The following is a 23,346-nucleotide window of genomic DNA, read 5'->3' on the forward strand; positions in this document are numbered from 1 at the left end:
CCTTCTCCCACCACCTCCTTAGAGTGCATGAGTGAGTGCCAAGTCGACTGCAAAAGCTTATATTCGCTGTGCTGACATCACCGCGTGGTGTGCTACCAGGGGCCGTAGCCCTGTCAATGATTAGAGTTTGCCGGTAGTCGCGGTGCTTGGCGTATATGTCACGTCATAAAGTTGCACTCGGAGAACACGTTCTTCACAGAACATGAGCGGCGATGACGATCCGGCATGGAAGGGGTTTTTTTTATATATGGCCTATCTGTGGAGTTGGAGTTGAATATCCTCGAATGCTATCTATATACGAAATAATTACCCAACATGCAGCTCCCTATGTCCAGTTCTCGATATGTATACCAGTACCTCCCCCTCCTCTGTCTCCTCGACCTGGCATTCAGCATCCCCGCCGGGACCGGTACCCTTACGCCCCCTCCCTCCGCCTACGCAACACACACCATCCCCGTCTCCGGCGCCCTCACCGCCACCGCCTCCCTCGCCGGCCCGCTCCCGCCCGGCGCTAGTGCAGAGCCCACGCAAAACACTATCAACGCCCACCCCGACCTCGTCCCCGGGCAAGCCTCGAATTCGTCCGCCGATGCAAGCCAGTCGTTCGACTTCCTGAATGTGACCGACCCGCAGCCAATCCGCGGGGATATGGGGAGTAATGATCCAGGGCCGCATGACTCGGCGTATGACCGCCAGAACCCGGACACGCTGGCGAGGCCGACGACAGATGAAGGAGATGTGCAGCAGGCAAAGTGGCCGATGGGATTGTCGAGTACGCGCATGACGGGCGCGGGGTGGGCGAGGCAGCAGAATGTGGATGTGTTGCCGGCGGCGAAGCAGATGGCGGGGGTGGATATGAGGTTGGGGCCGGATGCGTATCGGGAGCTGCATTGTAACCTCTCTATATAATACTTCATGACCGGCGCAGCTCTCTGTGGGGGTGGCTTAATTCTGATGTGTGTATTTATGCAGGGCACAGCGCAAACGAGTGGGCCTATGTCCTCAACGGGAGTGCTCGAATCTCCGCGATTGATGCGCAGGGCCGCAATTTTAATGACGACGTGTCAGAGGGTGACCTCTGGTACTTCCCCTCCGGTCTCCCGCACTCAATCCAGGCGCTCGAGAACGGCGTCGAGTTCCTGCTCGTCTTTGACGACGGCGCCTTCTCGGAGGACGACACGTTCCTCATCACCGAGTGGTTCTCACACACGCCGCGCGAGGTCCTGGCGAAGAATTTCGGAGTCCCCATCAAGGCGTTTGACGAGGTGCCAAAGGAACAGCTGTATATATTCAATGGGACGCCCCCGGCGGTCAATGTGAGTGCGGATGCGGTGCAAAGCCCCGAGGGCACAATCCCCGAGCCGTTTAGTTTCCATTTGTCGCGGCAAGAGCCGATGGTGGTGCCGGGCGGTAGTGTCAAGGTCGTGGACTCGGGGACGTTCAAAGCGAGTACGAGTATTGCGGCCGCTGTGGTGACGATAAAGCCGGGTGCTATGAGGGAGATGCATTGGGTTCCTACCCCCCCCTTTTCCCTTCTATGTAGATTCTGATTGGACCAGCATCCCAATTCTGATGAATGGAATTTCTTCATCTCGGGCCGGGCAAGAATCACGGTATTTGATGCCCCACAGTCGGCAAGAACATTTGATTATGCGGCGGGGGACGTGGGCTATATCCTTGTAGACCAGGGGCATTACATTGAGAATATCGGGGATGAGGATGTGGTATTGCTCGAGGTGCTGAAGGCGCCGCAGTTTGAAGATGTGAGTTTGGGGCAGTGGATGGCACTCACACCGCCGCAGGTGGTGAAGGATACGCTGCATTTGGATAATGATGTTTTGAGCGGGTTGAGTAGGGAGAAGCAGTATGTTGTTGCTGCTCAGCCTTAGAGTGTATACTTTTTTTTATATCTCCTCGTGTCTGTATGTAGGACGAGATTAGTAATGATAATATTGGTAATGGTAATGGTTTATACTTAAGATGTTTGTCTCGTAGTGCTACATGCTGAAACGTAGCGAGTCTGAAATCATCCCGAATATGCATCCCTCGTGCAGTAGCAAAGTTCAAGGTGACGCTACTAGAGAGGTTTCGCAGCGTCCGACAACGAGGTTTTCGCATAGTTAGGGTGCATAAAGTCACACATATGGCTTCATATGTGCAAGTAGGTCAATTTTTTCGTTGTCGGATACCAAGCATCAGTATATCATAAGCGGATGTATCAGCTTAAGGGCTGCATCAAGTTTCCGCGTAACTACACCTACAAGAATTCCCAGAGGAGAGTAGTCAATTCACCCTAGGCATACTTGGCGCATTGTCGGATGCGAAGGAAGCAAAACCTCATTTTTATTCTCTTCTTGTTTGGTTATTTTTGCGCATAGGTCCTGCATCCTGTATGCGCACCTCCTATCTGAAAAGACGCTGCGAAACCTCTCTAGTACTGGGAGTGTCATTGCCCAAGATAGTCCACCCAGATAAAAGGACTGTGCATATGGGATACAGATCCAGGGTTTCATGTTCAAAGCAGGAACCCGGTAGAACAGAAAAGGCTTTAACATCGATAGTATCTCCCCAGTGATCTCTGACCCGTGCATGCAGGTACTGCCGACTCCCACCAAATGGACAACGAGGCCCATTCATACTGTGCTTCGGAGAGAGGTTAAGTAATTATCCAGTTTTCCAACAATAGGTAACCAGCAGGAATACCGTGGCTCTTGGCTCGAGGTTAATTCTAAATCCAGCGATGCGTTGTTGGAGCTAGTTCGGGCTCGGGTGCTTCAAACCGGGAAGTACATGCCATCACCCGTGTCATTCAGGACCGGAAATAAAACCAAGCCCGTTTTTTAAGTGATAGCCCGGGCCTGTAGGATATGGGCTTGCTAGCTTTCGGGTAGGAGCATTGACAGGACTCAAAGGGGCAATGGGGAATACTGCCTGGTTTATACTACATGTAGTGACATACCCGAGATGATAGTGATAGAGAGATGGAGAGAGAAACGAATGGGGAAGAGGGAGTTGAGGGGAGTACGAAGCCAATTATGACAGTAAGGCCAAGATGGGATACTTGTCCTCTCCCTCCGCATGCATTTTATTTCTGTACGTACTTTGTTGCGTGTCTTACTGAGAAACAGGACACTCGAAAAGTATCTGTTCGGTGGTGTACTTTTATGAGCCATGCAATTTACATACGCAGCTGCAAATGCCCTTGAAATGTCGGACTCAATTGAGGATAGTAGAAAGAGGTAAGCCCGCTAAAGAATAGTTGTAATAACTTAGTTCAGACTTAGGGACTAGTGAATCGCTGAGAGACAACGGAAAATAGGGACAGTCTATACTCGAAGTCATGAGTGATCACTCAATATCTCCACATGCGCACAGAACAAACCTTACCCCCTGAATCATAAGAAACTATATCTGTATTAACACTGTCGTCGCTGTTATCAATAGCGGTGACCACCCGATTTGAAACGAGAACTATAGAGTGATCAAGAAAGCGAGAACAAATGAGTGAGGAAGGGGGAGGAGAGGTAGTGTGGTCGGCGAGCCCGATCGAGTCGAGTTTGAGGATTGGCTCGAGGAGTTCGTTGATTTACGAGGCCTGCTCTGCTCGACTCGTGAGGAAACTCGAGTTGCTCGAGTCTTTTAATCATATAGGATCTTAGCATATGTTGATAGATCAAAGGCCACTATGTCAAATTGGAACCAAAGATCAATTTTTCGCAAATATCATTTTCAGTACTTTGCCTAATTAGGTACTATGTAGGCTATAAACATATTTTTGAGGGGACTCGAGTCGATTTTTCTGAAGTGCTCGCGAAAACTCGACTCGTGGCCCCTCCTGCTCGTCCTTGCTCGAGTACAAAGCTCGAGCCGTGAACTCGAGCGGACTCGACTCGTCGACCACACTAGAAGGAGGGTACTTGTTTTCTTCCTAGTCTATATGCCTATGTAGTCACATACTGTTACGTGTCTTGCTGATTGATAGGATAAGCACTTGAAACGTATATGTTTGGGGGGTGTACTTCTATAAGTCGATAGTAGAAGCCACAAGTCCCATTAAACAAAAAAAAAAAGCCACAAGTCCCCAATGACGTATGTACGCATGGCGAGTGATATACCATGATTCTTAAATTAGCTACATGAGAAGGGGTTAGATTTGAGTTTGTTTGTCGAGAAAAAGTTCTCATCCGATCGAAGAGCCACCCAAAAGGTGCGCGGGCTTGCTGCCACAGGAGTACAGACTATGACGAAAGATAATTTGTCTCGTTACATTGAGACCTTTGTCGTTACTTGGAATCAGCACGTAGTCTGGGATGGGAATAGGCGAAAGAGTGTCGGGTGTCGGCTGGTCACTATTCGTAAACTAACCACTGAATTCTTGAATTTTAAGTATTCCTAGTAAGTGCGGTATAGGTTTAATTCATGGGTGGGCTGGGGCGGCTGGGGACCGCTCGTGGATATACGTCACGTAATAGTGCCCGCCAGTGACTAATTAAACTCTACGTTCTAATCCTGCCAAATATTAAAAATCTACCAAATGAACCACTCGTGGCCACGTCATATTCTCGATAGATTCCATGGCGCACCAAGCCCCACAATCCATAAACATCCTGTTTAAGCTGCCATTCTCTCCGTCCACCTCGGTCAACGCCAATATATACAGCAACGTACCCAATTAGCAAACTTATATAGGAACCCTCGTACTCGTCTCTATCACAAAATGGTCCGCCCCTATATGCCAACCCCCAAAATCATCCACCTCAGCATGGACTTCTTCCCACCCCCCACCGGCCGCATCCACTGCCTCGAGGGCTTCCTCGCCCACATCCCCGTGGGTATCGACATGCGCGGGCCCAAGTCCCCCCAGACACTACGCTGCTTCTTCAGCGAAACTACGTCCCACAGTATGATCACTGTCAAGGCCTCTCGTAAGCTTCCGAAAAGATTCGTATGGGAGGGCCGTATCGTGGAGGTTGATTCCGGGTTCGTCTATAGGGGTGAACGGCTCTATTTCTTCACCTCTGCGCTGGGAGATGCGTTGGAGGAGGATAGGGATAAGAGGAATCCCTGCACGCCGCAGCTGGTGGCTCATGGGTTGATGGATGTCCACTTCATGGTGGAAAATGAGAAGGAGGTGGAGGAGAAGGCGCCGGGGGAGCAGAAGAGTTATCACTATTTTCACATGCCGGATGTAGTCTTAGTGACGGAGTTCTTTAGCCCTGGGTCGGAGCCTTCAATTATCACGCCGGCTGAGAAGAAAAGGATGGACGAGAAGGAAAGGGATGGCAAGAAAGAAAAGACGGAGGTAGTCGAGGGGGGAGAAAAAGATGAGGGTAACGGAGAAATATTAGAGGGAAAGGAAGGGGAAATAAACGGAAATGGAGAAGAAAAGGGAAAGGGAAAAGAAACAAACGGTGAACCAGAGAAAAGAGAAGTAGATCCAGACCGCGAGGGTTTCGAACTTTGCCTAGGACAGGATTTCTTTCAAATGTATCCTCATCTTATGTTCAGCATTGTAGCCACTCCAGCCCTCGAACAACGGATTTCACCTATTCATTTTGGACAATCTACAACACAGCTTACCTACGAAGGGGAGGCGTTATCTATCTGCGCGGTTGGAACCTGTGTCGGTAGAGATGTGGGTGGTAAGCTCACTTTGGAGAATGGCTTTGCGGTTCATTTTGCTCCTCAATCCGTATATAATACTTACTACTGCCTACCTAAGTTGAGGCAACAAAGGATGAAGGCACCAAAGGAAGTTGATCCAAAGTTAACGTTGGTGGCTCCAACTCTGGTACGAGCCTGCCTTGCCAGTCTCATTCTAGCATTCGAGCTCGCCATATCTCTGCGTCGTTTGAATTTATCCCACAAGTTCAATGGAGTGGTCATTTATCATAATACTGACTATTTCGACGAGAAAAGAAGAAAAGAAAGGGCTTATTATCAAGCAAGAGGAATTCCATACCCCAATATGGACTTGATATATAGATTAAATCATCTTCGGGGCATTGCTAATGACAGGAAAAGAGGCAATTTAGGCAGAGTGAGGTTGGTGAGGGGTGATGAAAAGCAATTGGAAGCTGCCATGAGCCTTGCGACCTTGGGCACTTATATGGTGCCTTTTAAAGCCGGCCCGGGGTCGTTTGAAGAATCAAGAATGGCTGTAGGCACCGAGCATCCCGTTAACATCGGGGAATGGGGAATTGATTCAGATGACCCGGGCCTGGATCCAGAAAAGTACTTTATATCAGTCGAAAGACCTAAAGAGAATCTCCAGGATGATTCATTGGAGGCGCCTGGGCCTACACTTGAAAGAAGTGAAGACGGAACCTTCAGCATACCGGAAAGTATGATTGTGAAGAGGTCTCCGATGTTCTTGAATTTCGGTAACAGCACCACATATGTTGTTAGAGGAAAACCGATTGCCTACACTGAGAGGCAGCTATTTGTGATAGACCGGGATATCGATATCGCTGCTAGTACACTAAGCGTACGTACAAATGTCCTTTCAAGATGATCAGACGTATGCCGAGGGGCCCGGGTATTTCTTTTCCCGGGTAATTTCCTCACGGAGTCTAGCGTGCTAACTTGAAGCCGGAGGGTTAACCAGAGCGAAATGGAAGAGGAGAAAGGGGGGTGGGGTTGCCGGTGGGGGGATATCTACTGCGATCAGGATCGATCTGATATGTAGAGCAGGAGCAGAACGTCTGCTGCAAGCATCCGGGGAAATACAGGGAAGAGGGAAAGCAACTCTTGGACTGGGGGGTGTGGATATTCAATTCTAGAGTAGATGAGAGCCACGCAACAGAGACGATACTATGACTAAAGAAGGAGGGAGCTGCAATAAACACGCCGGTCTATTACCCAGACCTAGTCAATTCTCGTTCATCTTTCTCGTCTGGCAATTTGCTTTAACCCCTCTACAAGACTCAAGACTCAAGGTTATGGCGAATGTCCAGAACCAAGGCGCTTGCTATTTTTAGCCCCCTTTTCCCTCAGATCAGTGGCGTGGCTGCTGACCTCGAAAAGAAAAGGCGAGAATATAATAATTCCAAGAACAGAGAGCCCGGCCCTCGGTATTGTCTGACGGCATTCATATCTCACTATTCCCACACGAAAAAAAAACCTGGGCCTCCGTCAAAGCCCGCGACATTTTGGCTCATGCCGCGGACCGACCAAGGCAAGAAAGCAAGGTAGGGTTGGGTAGGGTAGCTAGGGGAGGTAGGGTGAGCCCACCACGCGCGCTCGTGCTCGAGTGAGAGGGAATGACGTGAAGTCACGACATGAAGAGGTGATGTTGCATTCATCCATTTCACACCTACCGTCCTACATTTGTTTCATTCTGCCTTACCGTACATACCCGTCCGTCGTGCGTGCATGATGGATTTGATTTCAACCATAGAGTAGGTACAATATTTCCGTATTCTACGGGCCATGCAGAATCAAAGAAGAGGACCCTTCTCTCTCCTCATTCTTCTCCATCGAGTCATATTGTGATATTCATTCGGCGGGGCGCCATGACCCATCGCATCTGCTTAATTCTGCTCTTGCTCTACACACTGCCGTTTTGAGGCTCTGTGTTGTGTGTGTCTCGGTCGGTCGCGTGGGTTACCGGTTTTTGCTGTCTCACTCGATTCTTCCTAGCGTTGTAATGTCTTCCTCTTCCTGCACCCCCCTTCCCTTCCCTTCCCTTCCCTTCCCTTCCTTCTTCACTCAGGGTTGGCATTCCGATTCCACCCTTTGCAGAGGGGCGGGAACAACCGGACAGGGCAGGGCAGGGTAGGGCTACACACACAGGGTGGATGTAGGTATGGATGTACCCCACGCCCACATGTACCCCGCAACCAAGCAGTCCGGACGTCCCGCACAAGATCTTGCAAGAGCTCTCGCTCTCTACCTAGGTTAACTGGCCCGCGGTTGGGTATGTAGCTACCGGCCCCAAGGGTACCAGGTATGTAGATACTTGACATAGAAGCTCGCATCATGTATCTCTCTGCTGCTGCTGCTGCTGCTGCTGTCTCTCTCTACTTCTATGCTACTACTATAGCTACTGTACTACTACTCTCTCTCTCTCTAGATCTACTCTAGCTGTATGGATAATATATACAAACAGAAAAGAAAAAAAAGGAATGAAAGAAGGAATTGCAGGGGGGGGGGGGGTCGATCAGAACGAGAAGAAGGAAAAAGCAACGGTATCTACCGATGACAATGGGCCTGGTTGGGACGTATGTAAGAATCGCCAGAAAGGTGAAGGCTGATGGAAGTTATTTACCAACAAACAAGAAAGGGAAAAGTGAAGTAAGTAGGTAGTATTCCGATCCATGCCCAAACCCACCCCGCTCCCTCCCTTTCCGTTTCGGTTTCCTTCGACCCCTCTTCCTCTCGCTTTAATTCTATCTCCAACATCGCCCCTCCTTCCCCTCCCTTCCCTTCCTGACTTTCCCGTGGTTATTCAACAGGCAGGCAGGCAGGCAGGCAGGCTGGCTGGCAGCCAGACCCGAGCCCCGGCCGGCACGGGATATAGCTGGCTGGCTGGATGTGATTGCGATGCGAACTGTACGGCTGTACTGGCTGGCTGTGACTGAGTGAGTGAGCAGGAGCAGAAAGCAACTGAATTCAACGTGAGCACTCGATCAACTCGCGGATCACAGCCAGTGCAGCGGCCCAGCCAGTACGATTGGATGTGCATGTGCAACAATGCAACCGCAACGGCCAGGAAAGTTAAAAAAAAAAAAAAAAAAAAAAAAAAAGAATTAGTGAAGTGAGCGAGCGAGTGAGCAATTAGAGGTTGCTGTTTCTGCTGCACAAAAGTAGGCCGAAAGCAACATGACAAAAAAAAAAAGTAATGTAAAAAAAAAAAACCCAAATAAGATAACCACCAACCAAAAAAAGAAAAAAAAAATAGTAATAATAAGGTAAAATCAAGAACGCCCTCTAAAACAAACAACTTTTTTTTTTCCCCCTTCACTCTCTCCTTCTGCTCTCTCTCCATCTCCATTCTCCATCTCGCAACTCGCAACAACCAAAAAAAGAAGAATCCCAATAATTTACCCGGTGAACCCACACCACAGCCCACAGCACACACTGCCTGCACACTGCCTGCACACAAACACAAAAAAATAAAATAAAAAAAGTAAAGAAACAAGGAAAACAAAAAACAAAAAACTCCCAATTCTGTACCATCCTTTTTTTTTTTTATATGCCCTATTCCTACAGCCTTCTCCCCTTCAGCCTCATCACCGCCTTAGACAGCAGTGAACCACATACTCACGCCCCTCACGGGCGTATACTGACTCCTACACGGCGTCTGCGTCTGGTGCTCCCTCCTGCCCCCCTTCCTCCTCTGCTGCTGCTGGGGCGGCGGTGGTGGGGAGGGAGCCTCATACGGCTCGTCGTCCACCACCCAGCGCACCGTGCGTGCCGTTTTCGTCGGCTTCACGACGATGGGGGCGGGGGGCTCGAGCTCGGCGGCGGTGTAGATGACCTCCTTCTTGAGCGGCGAGGGCTTCTGCTTCTGCGAGGGCGGTGAGGAGGAGGAGGTGGTGGTGGAGGTGGGGGGGATGAGGACGAGGAGGGGGAGGTGGTGACGGTGGTGGAGAGCGGCGACTTGGACCGGTAGGACTTGAGGTTGCGTTCGGGGCCTTTGTCGTTGCGGAGGACGTACTTGCTGTAGGGCATTGGGAAGGCGACGGCGACGAAGGCGGGGTTGGTGGTGGCGTGCTTGATCAGGGCCCAGCGGTAGGTGTCGCGTGCTACCATGGTGGGCTGTGTGTGTGGGGTGGGTGGGTTATAGGGGGTGGGTTATGGGACTATGCGGGGGGTTGGTGGGTGTTTTATAGAGAGGTGCTAGTGAGGTGAGTGAGGTGAGGTAGTGATGGTATTATATGGGGTAATGGCCTAGTAGTGGTCGTAGCAGTTGTAGTTGGAGGTTGGTAGTAGTATGAGGTAGTAGTGCAGTAATAGCAGTAAGTAGTAAAAAAAAGGTGACTGCTATTTAAAACCAGAACCTAACGCGTCCTCAATTGCTGTCTGTGGATTGTGGATGGAGAAGAAAGAGAAGAGGAAGAAGAACTCGAAAAAGACGGGGGTAGCAGGGCCCAGTAAATATAAATGGGATGAAATAGGTTGCTGCTGTCTCTGGTGGTGTCGAGAGTGATCTGCCACTTTCTGAACGGGGGGGTGGAAGGACGCTAGTTGGAGTTGGGTTGGGGGGGTTTAGGTTAAGTATTGTAGGTTAGGCCGGATAAAAAAAAAATGATCCTCGCTTAATGTGGTTAGAGGATGCCATCTTTTTTTTTTTTTTTTTTTTTGCCTGCTTCTTGCTTCTGCTCCAGCTTCCTGGCCGGCGGCGGCGGATGGTGGTGGTGGTAGTTGTGATGGTGGTGGTGGTAGTTGTGGTGGTGGACTGGTGATTGAGCCCTCTCAGTGGTTAGTTAGCCAGGAGCTAACTCCGTACGTTCAGGCATATGGTGGAAAAATATAAGGGAAAAGAAAATTTTTGCTTTGCTTCTGCCCGCATCGAGAGGTGCAGTAAAGAGCCGCCGCGCGCCTCCTTCACTCCCCCCGCCTGGAGGTCGAATTAAAGGGAAGGTCGAAACATGGGAAGGGGGAAAGTGAAGGCGGTTTACCTACTGGTTTATTGTAACTTAACCCCCTCCTCCTCCTCCTCCTCCTCCTCTCCTCCACCACCCCCTACCACCCCTTCCTTCCATCAAAGGCCCAATGTAGCAATTAGGGCCGGGGGTGGCTCCCCCAATAACCGTCAGATTCAAAACAAATGAACGGGTGTGTGGGAAGAATTACAACTCTCCGTGAGTACCCTTACTCTCTCTTAGCTAGCCCTGGAACAATAAAAGTCAGTTATGTAACTTTCATTACTAGAGTATTATTTCCCTTCGGTTGAAATGGGAACTGGTAAAGGAAAAGGAAAAAAAAAAAAGTGATGAGTAATCCCCCCCCCGTTGTGTGCATGAAGCATGAGCGGTGGGCGCGAGCGAGCGAGTGTGCGTGCGTGCGTGCAGATCATACTCAAATATCACGTCACAGGCATTGTGCGGTGGGTACGGGTTCGGGGCGGCGAGCGAGTGAGAGGAGATGAACTTGTGACATGCCTAGTTTACTTGTTCTTTTTTTTTCTGCTCTGCACGGTATGTACGGTACGGTACACCCTACTTTGTGTGCTTAATTCGACCAGGACCTTGTTCACACCTCATTTTTTCGTGTAAGTATTGCTCATTTGGACTGGCTGGGCTGGGTAGTTTTGAAATAAAACCCAGGTTCAAGGTTCGTTCTACGACATGAATGAGATGGGTCATGGGTAGGCATGAATGAGAGTAAAGGTAAGAGTAATGCTGACTGTACCACCTACCTATTGTCATACCCACATACATACTCTACATGCACACATGCCTACATGTAGGTACGCATACCGCCGCAGTATGTACCGCAGTACTCGAGTTCTCATTCCTCTTGTTTCTTGATGTTCTTGTACTTTTACTTCTTTCCCCTTCCTTTTTTTTTTTCTTTCTTTCTTTGTGTGCCTTGTGCCTTGGTGTTTTGTGTCAAGGCGGCGGGATGGCCGGTTGGATGGATCGATGGACGCCCGGATGATGGGAAGGAAGGAAGGGGTTGATGGTTGGTTTGATCTTGCTTGGTTGGAATTTGTGGGAATTATTGGCTGGCTAGCTAGCTAGGATGCGTGATCTGTACTCTATTGTGGGCGTTTGTACTTCCCACCCCACAATCGCGATCGTTGCCTGAATGCGGGAATTGTTTACACCACCGAATTATTCAACGGGCGGGTATCTGTTCCAACCGGCGCCGTCCGGGTAACCAGTTCCAAGACCCCGAGCCTTTGGGCCCCCCGCCAAACTTTAATCCAACGTCATGGAGCAACGAGAGACTCGGCCGCGGAGGCTATCATTGGCCGTGTTAAACGAGCTCTGCTAAAAAAAAAAAAAAAAAAAAATTGTAGTGAGGGGCTTGGCCTGTTTATCCGGTCTTAAGTTGACTTCATCTGTTATTGCTGGTTACATGTAGTTAATATTGGGTGTTCTGAAAAAAAAAAAAAGAAGAGGTGACATTCTCGGGAGAACGTGTTTCTCGGAACATTTTATCATAGCCTTTCCTTACCTAGGTTCCTTGTCCCAATTGCCAACCCCACCATCAATTTGAGGCTCAGAAACACATCTTGTCCCCCTCGCCACTCAAGAATCCCCCCAATTGTGCTCTGAGAACAATGTCACTCCTCCGCCAGCCTAGTACGCTGCGTCTGGCACCTTCCAAGCTACTGGTGCAGGTCCCGAAGCTGAGGCCCAACCAGCAGCAGCGTCTCTCGTCTACCGCTGCCAATCTCGCCCGCCCCGGGAACAAGATCCGCAACGCGCTGATTGGAACCACACTGGTGGGTACGGTAGCCTTTGGGTACTACTACCTCACCGACACCCGCTCAGCCATCCACCAATACCCGGTGGTGCCGTTCCTGCGCTGGTTCTACAGCGGTGACGACATCCCGAAGGAGGCCGGCGGGAAGGGCGATGGCGCTGAGAAGGCACACGAGGTCGGCATCAAAGCTCTGAAGGGCCTCTTCGACATTGGACTCCCCCTCCGCGAGCGCGGGGACCATGAATATCTTGATGTGGAGGGAATGGGCGTCGAGGTACACATACACACACACACACCCTCTGGTGAAAATGTAGACTGACCAAAATAACCGCAAACAGCTCTTCGGCCACCACCTCAAGACCCCACTCGCAATCTCAGCCGGCCTCGACAAGCATGCCACCTGCATCGACCCCCTCTTCGCCCTCTCCCCCGCCATCTCCATCCTCGAGATCGGCTGCATCACCCCCCAACCCCAAGCCGGAAACCCCAAACCCCGCATGTTCCGCCTCCCCACCAGCAACTCCCTCATCAACCGCTACGGCTTCAACTCCGTCGGCGCCGACGTCGCCGCCATCCGCCTCCGCGACCGCGTCCGCCGCTACGCCCAAGCCCACGGCATCTCCGAGGACGACGTCTACAACTCCACCACCCTGCCCGCATCACTCTACCCCAACCGCCTCCTCGCAGTCCAGATCGGAAAGAACAAGACAACCCCCGAGACCGACATCGAGGCCGTGAAGCGCGACTACACAGAGTGCGTCGGCAAGCTCGCCCGCTACGCGGATATCATCGTCGTCAACGTCTCCTCCCCCAACACCCCCGGCCTGCGCTCCCTGCAGAAGCGGGAGCTCCTCCAGGACCTTCTCGGCGCCGTCGTAAAGGCGACGAACGAGGCGCCGCGAAAGGTCAAGCCAAAGGTCGTCGTGAAGGTGTCGCCGGACTCGTCGTCGCCGAGCGACATCAAGGACATCTCTGCCGCCATCCTGGGCTCTGGTGTGGCCGGCGTGATTGTCGCAAACACGACGGTCTCACGGCCGGCGGAGATCTTGGCGTCGCCGCAGACGACGGAGGAGGAGAAGAGGATTGCAGCGAAGGAGATGGGCGGGTTGTCGGGGCCCGCGCTCCTGCCGAAGACGCTGGAGCTGGTGCAGAGCTTTAAGAAGGAGCTGGGGGATAAGGCGGTGGTGTTTGCGAGTGGGGGGATCACGAGCGGGAGGGATGCGGTGGAGGCGAGGAAGAGGGGGGCGAGTGTGGTGATGGGATACACAGGGATGGTGTATGGGGGAGTAGGCTTCTGGGGTAGAGTGGCGGAAGAGATGGCCAGAATCTTGGAGGGGGGAAATAGATACCTGTGATTTTGTGTGATAGACGACCATGCCTGCGTTTCCCTTTCCATGTAGTGTAAATAAAATTTGCGTGCTTAGAATATGCAGCGTTGGTTGAATTGGTGCCCTATTATGGTGTTTGTTATAGAATTCTTGATCATTGATGAGCTTTAGATCTAGGTTTCCAGACTGCCGGTAAAGCTTGGCTCATGAGCCTGCTTCCAAAGTTTGATATCTGACAAACAAACCTTGACCAACCACACTCAAACGGTCTAAACCGTCGCCTTATCAGATCGATCTCACAGCATGCAACAATTCGCTGCCAATATCCATTGGCTGTAATAGGGCCTGAAATACGACTGGGGATGCTTCCAGCGCAATTTTGTATATCTTAAGTCAAGAGTAAGCTGTGACCTAGCTAGCCCAATACCGACGCATTGAATTGAAGATAATTATTAGTCTACGGTCGGTCAGTTCGTGGTGCATAAAGTGAGATCATTAAACTCACTCAATGCATACATGTCAAGTCACCAGACTGACCAGGGCGTTCTGGTTATATGTAACTCCATATAGCTCACGGACAGGGGTACCAGAGCTAGATAGCCAATTCCTAACCATCAATCCAGCACCCATTAATACCAACGATTAAAACCGCATCCCTTAATACTCCAACAGTTAAAAACCAACCTCCAAATCTCCCCTCCACAACCACTCCAACATCTCTAACTAGCTAGATTGGCCCCCCTCGATGATGTGCTTCAGCCGTTCTAGCAGAATTTGAAACCCATGCCCAACACTCCTCCAACAGCACGTGAAACGTGCCCCGTTGATTGGCTGTCAGGACCCGAGGGGGCAAGGGCCCAACCATCTTGTAGGAAGGTGCGGCGTGGGATGGTGGTGGGTGATATATCGATATATAGTACATATAGTGTTTCGAGGCCCGATTTGTGCGTCATCCTAGCTAGTTGTCATACCCCCAGCTAGCTATAGTGGTACCGTCGCGGTGGAAGTTGTGTCATGGGTGATGTGGGGAGCCTGTAGGACGACGAGCTCGTGGTCGTGGGTGATGACATAGCTCGGGGGAGCTTGGGTGAAGCTATGTCTGCAGAATGGAGTGGAGAGGAGATGCTCCGAGGTGGGGTATCTCCGTGTTCTGCAGGGGGCTCTTGCTGGGTTTGATACAAGGAGCTCGGGGGGCTGTATGCTGTCGAGACGCTAGCATGGATGTTTCATATATATGTATACAGGAGACAACTCATTGTGGTTGTTATCGTCATATCCAACACGCAGTTCTCTGCGAGGTACGTAGCATTAGAGTAAATACTTGAACTGGGGCGCTGATTCGTGGTGGTTAGACGAGTTGAGCTCTGAGACTTACGTTTGGGGTTTGTGATAGCCTGTTCGCTTACTAGCTGCCAATTCTTTGGAAGTACTTTATCGTAAACTCGGCGGCGGGCACTGGTAGCTCCAAGGCTGGAGCTGTAGTTGAAGAATGAATCATATATTATCACTCGATGGAGTGGTTTAGGGTTTTTAAAGTTTGGCGATTTTTGTTTTGTTTTGTTTAATTCATTAATTGCATTTAAAGTTTAGCGAGGCGAGAACTAGCCGCAGTAGAAACTAGGGTATTAGCGTTTATGTAGCTGCGCTGGCTGAGTTGAATGTTTGGCCATACATACATCGATAGCAGAGAAGTGTGAAGATACTTAAGCTCTTAGTGAGTTTGGAGGTTATATTTTCCTGAGAGCAATTGTGAGTGAGGGGATGAAAGATGGGATATCCTTGATTAAACAAAGGTCATATTACGATCCGTAGAATGGGTAGCCGATCGCTGCAGGACAACTGTACCGGCCCGCCGCCAGAAAGGTTCGTTCACACCTGGCATTTGTGTAATAATTGCAACCTAACCCAGGTGTCGGACTGTCCCTTCGATGAATTGCAACGTCGATAGACCTGTTTTAGATCTTCACAAAAACTACATGTGGTATCGATATAATCACTGGTAAATAGCTGGCATTCCATAGCTCCCATGCAGTGACCGACGGCTCATGAAAGCACGAAAGGTGTTTGATCTTGTAGGAAGCTGCATATACGGTATGGCCACTTCTACTTGGTAATCGAGCGGAGTATCTTTGTTATAAAAAGCCTACTCGAACAATAATGGAAGCTATATTATCAGCCTTGACGACACAGAGAGCTTTGGACCACCCAGTCAGTCTATAGAATTAGAACTAGCAGTTTAGCGTAAACCGTATCTCTACCACGGGAGTAAATGCATCAGGAAATGCATCCTGCCTTAGTAATGTTTTGGCAAAGGCATCAGTTCGATGCCTTTGCAGTGAAAATGTATCAAGGGATGCCTTTCCACTGGAAAAGCATCAAGTGATGCCTTTTTTGATGCCTTTCTGACGACTTTGTGATGACTTTCCGAGGCCAAAATAACCGAAATTATAGATTTTCAAGACTTAACAATACATTATCTATAACAAAACCAAAGCTTAGTGGTTCCTAGGTGGTTAGAACCCTACAAGACCTGAGTTCAATCCCCACTCAAGTCGACTTTTTCGAAAAATAATTTTTTAGCCTAGTTTGGGCCTAGATCCATTGCCTGGTCGTGCATTTCCTGATTCGTTTCCTGATTCATTTCCTGATTCATTTCCTGACGAGTTAATTTACTGCATTTCCCAACGACTTTATCGATGCCTTTCAAACGACTTTCCCCATATAAGATCTCGACGAGTTGCCACATACTGCCGACTTGATGCATTTCCTTGATGCATTTCCTTGATTCATTTCCTTGATTCATTTCCTTGATTCATTTCCATGATGCATTAACTTCGGTGGTAGAGTATATAGCGAATTCGAATCGAGTCTTTTGAAGGTGAGGTGTCGGTTGGTTGAAGACAGGTAGGTATCTCGAGGCTAAAGAGACATTGATCCGCAAGTTGGGATATATACCCAGTTTCATGCCTTTGGCTGACTCAACATTTATTTTACTTATTAGGCCGAGAAATTTCTGGAACCATCACTGCACTTCACCAAATATAGTCCTTCGGCCCAGATGAAGAACAGGTTACTAGTAGCACACCCGAAGGCCTTATTAAATGTTTTTAACACACTTGAATTCAAATATATCACAATTATACATTCGGGTCCTACATTTGTTTATTCGTTCGTATAAATACATGAACGATCATTAATTTCATGGTAAACATTTCATACAATTAATAAGTAATCAATCAATCAAATGGCAATCATTTCCGTCATGAGTTCTCACTCGCAGGTGTAATCACCCCCAATTTTATTTGGTAATCCTAGACATACTAGAAGATAAATTCCACCGCTATCTTTTATGGTATGTTTTACATCGTACAAATGAGCTGTAAAAAAGCGGGTGTCCATGCCAAGAATGATGATGATATGAGGAATCTTCACCAGGCGATAGGACGGTAGTATCAATTTGGCATTTAATTCTGCCGCTCATACTTGGAGCATGTTTTACTAAAACAGGTATCAATATAACTTAGGCGGAGATTTCAACGTTCTAATTACTATCGAGATTTTTCAGGGCCGCACGCACTTATTTTACATCTAGGGCAAGTTGTAAGTGCGATGTCGAGTGAGAACACCTTTTACAGGTGTGCACTAACTCTGTGCACTCTTGGCGAAGCTAATGAAAATTTTGGCAGTTGTCGAGTGAAAAGAGACGTGTAAAAGAACCAACCATCACCTTTGTTTACAGTTGAAGTGTGAGTGCTGGCGCTGCACTCAAGGAGTGCGCACTTAGGACCGCACTTGGGCTCTGCTCTTCAAAAGGTTCCAAGACCGTCTGTTTCTGTAGAGACCAAAGTTCGTGCAGCGTTGCAAAACGCCGATTTTAGGGATCCATAAAGAAGGTTGAGCGTATTAGGTGCCGGATGCGAGATCTGGTAGGAAACCCTGCAGCTGCGTGAGATGGTTTAAAGACCAGGTGCAGTGAGCTCATGGCCTCCGTTATTCTACTAAACAAAAAATAAAAGCTGAGTTCGTTACCCAGGATTCCCACGTGGTCACCCACCGCAGTACTGACTAGGCGATATGTTGGTTATGTCTGGCAGAGCGGACGGGATGCCCAGTTTTCAATATTCTATGAACGAACACGTGAGATTAAAGAATATTTGCAATTTTCATGAGGATCTTCTGGCCTCAGATTTCGAGGTTCTCTCCACTGCTGTCAAAATGGGTATAAAAAACTCCAGTCACGATTACATAGCATTAAATATAAGCGTTTTTAACAAAGAGGGTGGCGTTAGAATTATTTGATATGACGCTCTATTTTAAGTACGAGTTTGTCCTAAATAAGGTTTATAATGTACTTTACAGGTTTTTGAGGCAAAAAACGTCATAAGTGTTAAATAAGGCTCAAATAAGGGTTAAATCTAGCATAATGCTTATTTGTTTCTAAGCCCCCAGTAATAAACTCCGGCTACTAAACATTACCTCCAATAATTATTATTTGGATTTCAAAGCTTATTTTTAAAGAATATGTACATGTTCTAAGTTGGTGACAAAAGAAAAGAAGAGCCCACAAGCTCGCTGGTGGTCAATGATTAGAATAACAAGAATTCATTAAGCCAAATGGCAGGTATAGACATTGCCATATTTTGGAAACGCAGCTAGAGCGATGATATAAATAACTGAATGGGCGTTCTAATGGCTAAAGGTATTTGGTGGGCCATATATATATCTCCTTGTCAGAGCCGACACCTCCTTAAGCTTCTCACAGTCCCGGCCATAACCCATCGAGCTCAGCGAAAATTGCATAGCTTGAGCTCAAACCTACATAGTCTCATGCAAACCTAAGCTCGATAAAGCCTTGAGAGAAAACCCCCCAAGCCGGCTCGGGCTCGCTGAATGATGAGGCTCGTTTTCAACGAGCCGAAAGCTAATATAAGCCCAAAGCTCGAGCTGGCTCTGCTCTTGGGCTACGGCACTAAGTTCGAGTCTTGAGATTCCTAGTATAGTCCCAGAGTTAGAGCCGTTGAGGAATTCAGTCCCCCCCCACCCCCTCAAATAGAATAACCACATCTTTCGGATGTAGATACTCCCCTTTCCCCCCATGTCTCATCCTGAACCTGAAATAACCTGGGTCACGTATCAGTACTAAAACAAATATAAGTCAATACAAGAAGAACGCACCCAGCAAAGGCCATTCAACACACTCCTAGAAAGTAGTCCGAGTCTAGCAAGAAAATTAAGTCTATAATTGGTCACCCAGTCAGCTTGATCCTGACCTCATTTGATTCATTGCCACTGGGCTACATGGAAATTGCCCACGTTCCGGATAATCCAAGCAAACAAAGTTTTCATCCAACGGACCAGGCAAAGCAGTACCGGCATTTCATGCTTTAGGCTGCAAATCTACCAGTTTACCTTTTGTCAACATAAGTACCAATCACCTTCAATTGCCCGGCGGATGGGTCTTGTCCGGGTGAAATTAAACCTTCCAGGTTTTCGAACTTTACTTCAAGTGTAGTAAGGTTTGAACTCGAATGTCTCCCTCTCGAATAGAATATTCGAGGGTTCTTAGAAACATCATGATTCAGTCATGGGTGCGCGTTTCTTTAGCCAGTCGGATAACCACCTCACTCTCACAGTTGAAGTAGCAAAACCACATTCAAACTGACTTTTATATCCATTTAAACTATTGCTTTATCTCGGCAGCACTCTAAAGGAGGCTTCCAAATCAATGAACACCGAGCGCTCCCCCGCGCAAACAACGATATTAGATTTGAATTATGACAGCCTAGTAAAATAGGACCCCACATCAAGGGCGCATGGTTTAGGGGTATAATATCTCATTCGCACACGTGACTTGAGATGGTCCTGGGTTCGATTCCCAGTACGTCCATTGATTCATTTTTTCACTGGGAGTTGTTGAAAAATCTTTTACCTTCCGCTAGTGTGGTGCGTATGCAGGGACCCACAAGGATTAGCAACGGTTAAAACCAGTCTTGTGTCACCATCAATTTCAACATCTTCGTCGGACTGTAGATATTGGCACTAACAGTAACAATAGTGGTCGTAATAACGGTGATCAAAGTCAGTTGGGTTTTATAGGGCGGTTTTTCTTTCTAATCAAAAAAGCCAGTCGGGTTGAAACTTGAGACTAGAGTGCCTCCCGAGAAAAACCAAAAGTTGAAAGCGGGACTGACTTTAGGTTTTTTTTAGAGGCTCTTACTTATCTTGCTTGAGACTTGGGGGGGTTAATTTCCTTAGCTTCATATCCCCCTTCTTCCCGTGGTGCACTATTCTTTCGATACTTTTACCCTTTTTGTCGAACTTAACTCAACTGGCCCATCTCAACCGAAAGCTTTTTTTTTTTTTTTTTCATTTAAGCGCATTTGACTTCTCTCAACCGGCTCCAGAGCCTGAGGTTGAGCCCTTCAGGTCCAGTCGAGTCTCCCGAACCACAAAAAAAACCCAACACAACCCACTATGACCTACAATTGAATTACAGGCCGTGCGCATAAGGTAAAAAGAGAAAGCGAGTTGTAAATCGACATGTCATCGTGAGCGCTTGCGCTTTAACGAAGGATGGAGAAACAAAAAACGAACCCCCTCATGTGAGGCAAAAATGGAGACGCGGGGAATCGAACCCCGGACCACCTCTAGGTTATTGAACATCCTCAAAGACACTCAACTGCTAAAGAGGTATTATACCACTAAACCACATCCCCTTATTTGTATTCCTTTTAGATACTTCAACGAGCACGTCACAGGTAGTTCTAATTTTATGTTAGCCAATTTTCCCCGCCGTTGTAACAAAACCATAATATTGTGCAAAGGCTCCGAACTCTGAGTATAATACCTGCTTGTGCGTAATGCACTTTGGATATCGATATTCGATGTTATAGACATGATCTTCGAGGCCTTAGCCTCAGAGACTCGGGGTGCGGGTTCCTGGGTTTCGGGGTCACTTCAGTGTTGGAAATCCCTCGAGTTTAACCCCCGCTCGTATCGAGACTATGGTCTATGCCTTGCACCTAGATCTTCTTAAAAACGAAGCTGTTTTCTAGCAGGATCTATTAGATTTAAATTATGTGACGGGGTGTCGTGGTATAAGATTTTGGCAGCTATTCAACTCAGAACGAATGCTACCGGTATATATATTTTATTTCAATTCCCTTAACAAAAGAAAACGAAGCTCATCCAAAGAATTTCACCAGGGATGGTTTGTTGATAATAATCGAGTGATATTCCATGAAAACATTGAAGACCCAGTTGTGCGCGGTCGGCGTAATTTTTAGCACTAGTCAGCAAGTGATGTCTCACAATCACGGGCCAGCGCCCGCAGTTTGGCTTGCAGCTGAGTCGAATACCTAACCACCCACCCACCCCACCACATCATCTATCCACTTATCAGAAGTCTTGTATTCATCCATCAATCATCTCGCACTCAACCGCCGTACATACTTCTCTCACACATATTCCTCTCTGCCTTTTCCCACGTCATCGCCTAATTATCATCAACCCCTCTTACGATAATGGATTTCACCAAGAACATTGCCAATTTTGGCAAGAACATCTCAACGAGCTTTACTCCCTTTGCTGCTCGTACTCAGCAGTTCGTTCGGGAGCAGCTCACCCAGGTCGAGGATAAGGTCTCCACCCCCTCTCCCGCTCCCAGTGCTAGTAAGAGTGCTAGCACTGATGGCCCAGCCGATGCTCCCGTCGATGATGCCACTGCTGCTGCCTCTCCTGATACCACCAACCCCACTTCCTCTTCTTCTTCCCCTGACTCTGATGATACTGCTGTCCCTATACCCGATGCTTCTGCTGCTTCCCCACCATCATCATCTGCCCCCGGCGTTGCAGCTACCGCTGCCTCCGTCTCCACTGCTGCTGTCAATGCTACTGCCAATGCTACTGCTTCTGCGGCTGCTACTGCCAGGCGTCTCGCAGAGCTACTCAACGAGACAGCTTTGGTATTTATGATCCGCAGGAAGCTGACTGAGACCAAGACTCAACTACCGCCGGACTACCTCGAGCTCGAGAAACGTGTCGATGCCTTGAGACTTGTCCATCAGCAACTCTTGGCTGTAACGTATGTCTTCCCCGCCCTGTAGATACTTACTTTATCCGGTAGAGTATCACGTGCTAATATTTTTTCTCTTATAGTTCTCAATTTTCTAACGAGGTAGAAGCTCAGTCTGTTCGAATGATCTATTTTTAAACATGCTAACGAGATTTCATTTCGAATAAAGTCCTATGATTACCCTCCAAACTACGTAAGCACCCCCTCCCCTCTAGCTCGGGGCAGCCAAACTGATTCCTCCATAGCGCGAGTCCTTTGTCGATCTTTCCCGCACAATCACCGAGAAGGTCCAGCTTCTCTCCGCTGCAAACACTGCTACTGAGGCCCAGAACATCTTGACAAAGCCCGGTACAAAATCCGCCCCAAAGACCTTCGCCCACGCCATCGCCCGGGCCTCACTCAATTCTGCGCATGCGCTTGACTCGTCTGAACCCCTTGCGACCGCCCTCGAGAAATACGCTCTCGCATCTGAGCAGGTCGGCGAAGCCCGTCTCCAACAAGATGCCCAGATTCAGTCTCGTTTCAACGCGGCATTCACAACCACATTGAATACGAACATTATGTTCGCACAAAAAGCGCGTAAAAATGTGGAGAATGCTCGCCTGTCTCTCGATGCAGCTAAATCTAAGGCCAAGAGCGGTGGTGGGATCGGGTTCCCTAACCTTGGCGGTGCCAGACAACAAGACCCCCATCACGAGGAGCACCTGACCGAGGAGCAAAGAGTTGAGGTTGAGACAGCCGAGGATGAGTTTGTCGGCTGCACAGAGGAGGCTGTTGGCGTGATGAAGAACGTCCTCGACACCCCCGAACCTTTGAGAAACCTTGCGGACTTGGTTCAGGCCCAGTTGGAGTTCCACAAGAAAGCTTTTGAGATTTACTCTGAGCTTGCACCATTGATTGAGGGGCTACAAGTCGAACAGGAGGTATGAATTCTTTCTTCCTTCTCTCCTATACTTTGCACATTTTCTTTCCTTTGTGTGGGCAGCTGATCGGAGCTGTTGGGGTTGGACGATGTTATGAAGGCCAAAAGAAGTGAAGATTATGGGGATGGGATGAGCGACTAGCCTACTTTTCTCTTTCTAACATTTTGGAACAAATAACGGAGAAGACTAACGGGACCGGTAAATAGGCAAGCTACAGGAAAAACAGAGAAGGCGGGGCGTAAATCTGCACATTTGGAAACAAACTGAATCTCGGAGGCTCACATAATTGGGTCCCTTTTCTCTTTTTTTTTCATTTCTCATTCGTTCCTGTCATTTTTCCGTTTAGGGGTCCCCTCTTTTTCTTCGCGTTTCGTTTCGTTTCGTCTCAATTGAAATGGTGGTCTTGTCCAATCATGCGGTGCCTTTGTTGAAATTCTGCTTTTGAATCGAGATTGTAGCTGATTAACTAGAAGTAAGTTGGCTGTGTTTATTGATTCACAAATCTGACTATAACTTTTTGAATTGAAATATTTTGCCTTTGGGTGCTGGTATGCTCAATATGGGTCAGTCAAGATAGGAGGCATGAGACTTAATCTGGGTCTTTATTGCAACTTGAGATATTTAATGAATTTGGGCTATT

The 23,346-nt window shown here is 48.4% G+C and overlaps 5 protein-coding genes across 5 annotated transcripts; 4 read left to right on the forward strand and 1 right to left on the reverse strand.

Moving 5' to 3' along the window:
- Positions 1 to 315: 315 nt before the first annotated feature.
- Positions 316 to 1,889, forward strand: LAJ45_04847 (uncharacterized protein; the record flags this gene model as incomplete). The annotated part of the gene is made up of 3 exons (XM_046114423.1): positions 316 to 892; positions 973 to 1,511; positions 1,560 to 1,889. The coding sequence occupies 3 exons, from the start codon at positions 316 to 318 to the stop codon at positions 1,887 to 1,889; spliced, it is 1,446 nt and encodes a 481-aa protein (XP_045972449.1).
- A 2,828-nt stretch (positions 1,890 to 4,717) lies between these two features.
- On the forward strand, positions 4,718 to 6,514 carry LAJ45_04848 (uncharacterized protein; the record flags this gene model as incomplete). The annotated part of the gene is made up of 1 exon (XM_046114424.1): positions 4,718 to 6,514. One exon carries the CDS (start codon positions 4,718 to 4,720, stop codon positions 6,512 to 6,514), a length of 1,797 nt encoding a protein of 598 aa, XP_045972450.1.
- A 2,727-nt stretch (positions 6,515 to 9,241) lies between these two features.
- LAJ45_04849 (uncharacterized protein) lies at positions 9,242 to 9,756 on the reverse strand (the record flags this gene model as incomplete). The annotated part of the gene is made up of 2 exons (XM_046114425.1): positions 9,242 to 9,511; positions 9,586 to 9,756. 2 exons carry the CDS (start codon positions 9,754 to 9,756, stop codon positions 9,242 to 9,244), a joined length of 441 nt encoding a protein of 146 aa, XP_045972451.1.
- Positions 9,757 to 12,235: 2,479 nt separating this feature from the next.
- LAJ45_04850 (uncharacterized protein) lies at positions 12,236 to 13,736 on the forward strand (the record flags this gene model as incomplete). Its single annotated transcript, XM_046114426.1, has 2 exons — positions 12,236 to 12,655; positions 12,720 to 13,736. The coding sequence occupies 2 exons, from the start codon at positions 12,236 to 12,238 to the stop codon at positions 13,734 to 13,736; spliced, it is 1,437 nt and encodes a 478-aa protein (XP_045972452.1).
- A 7,496-nt stretch (positions 13,737 to 21,232) lies between these two features.
- On the forward strand, positions 21,233 to 22,948 carry LAJ45_04851 (uncharacterized protein; the record flags this gene model as incomplete). Its single annotated transcript, XM_046114427.1, has 5 exons — positions 21,233 to 21,792; positions 21,867 to 21,885; positions 21,953 to 21,976; positions 22,029 to 22,706; positions 22,913 to 22,948. 5 exons carry the CDS (start codon positions 21,233 to 21,235, stop codon positions 22,946 to 22,948), a joined length of 1,317 nt encoding a protein of 438 aa, XP_045972453.1.
- Between the last annotated feature and the right edge of the window lie 398 nt (positions 22,949 to 23,346).

This window comes from Morchella importuna, assembly GCF_003444635.1.
Source record: "Morchella importuna strain M04M26 chromosome Unknown Morimp01GS012, whole genome shotgun sequence".
Classification (NCBI taxonomy): Eukaryota; Fungi; Ascomycota; class Pezizomycetes; order Pezizales; family Morchellaceae; genus Morchella; species Morchella importuna.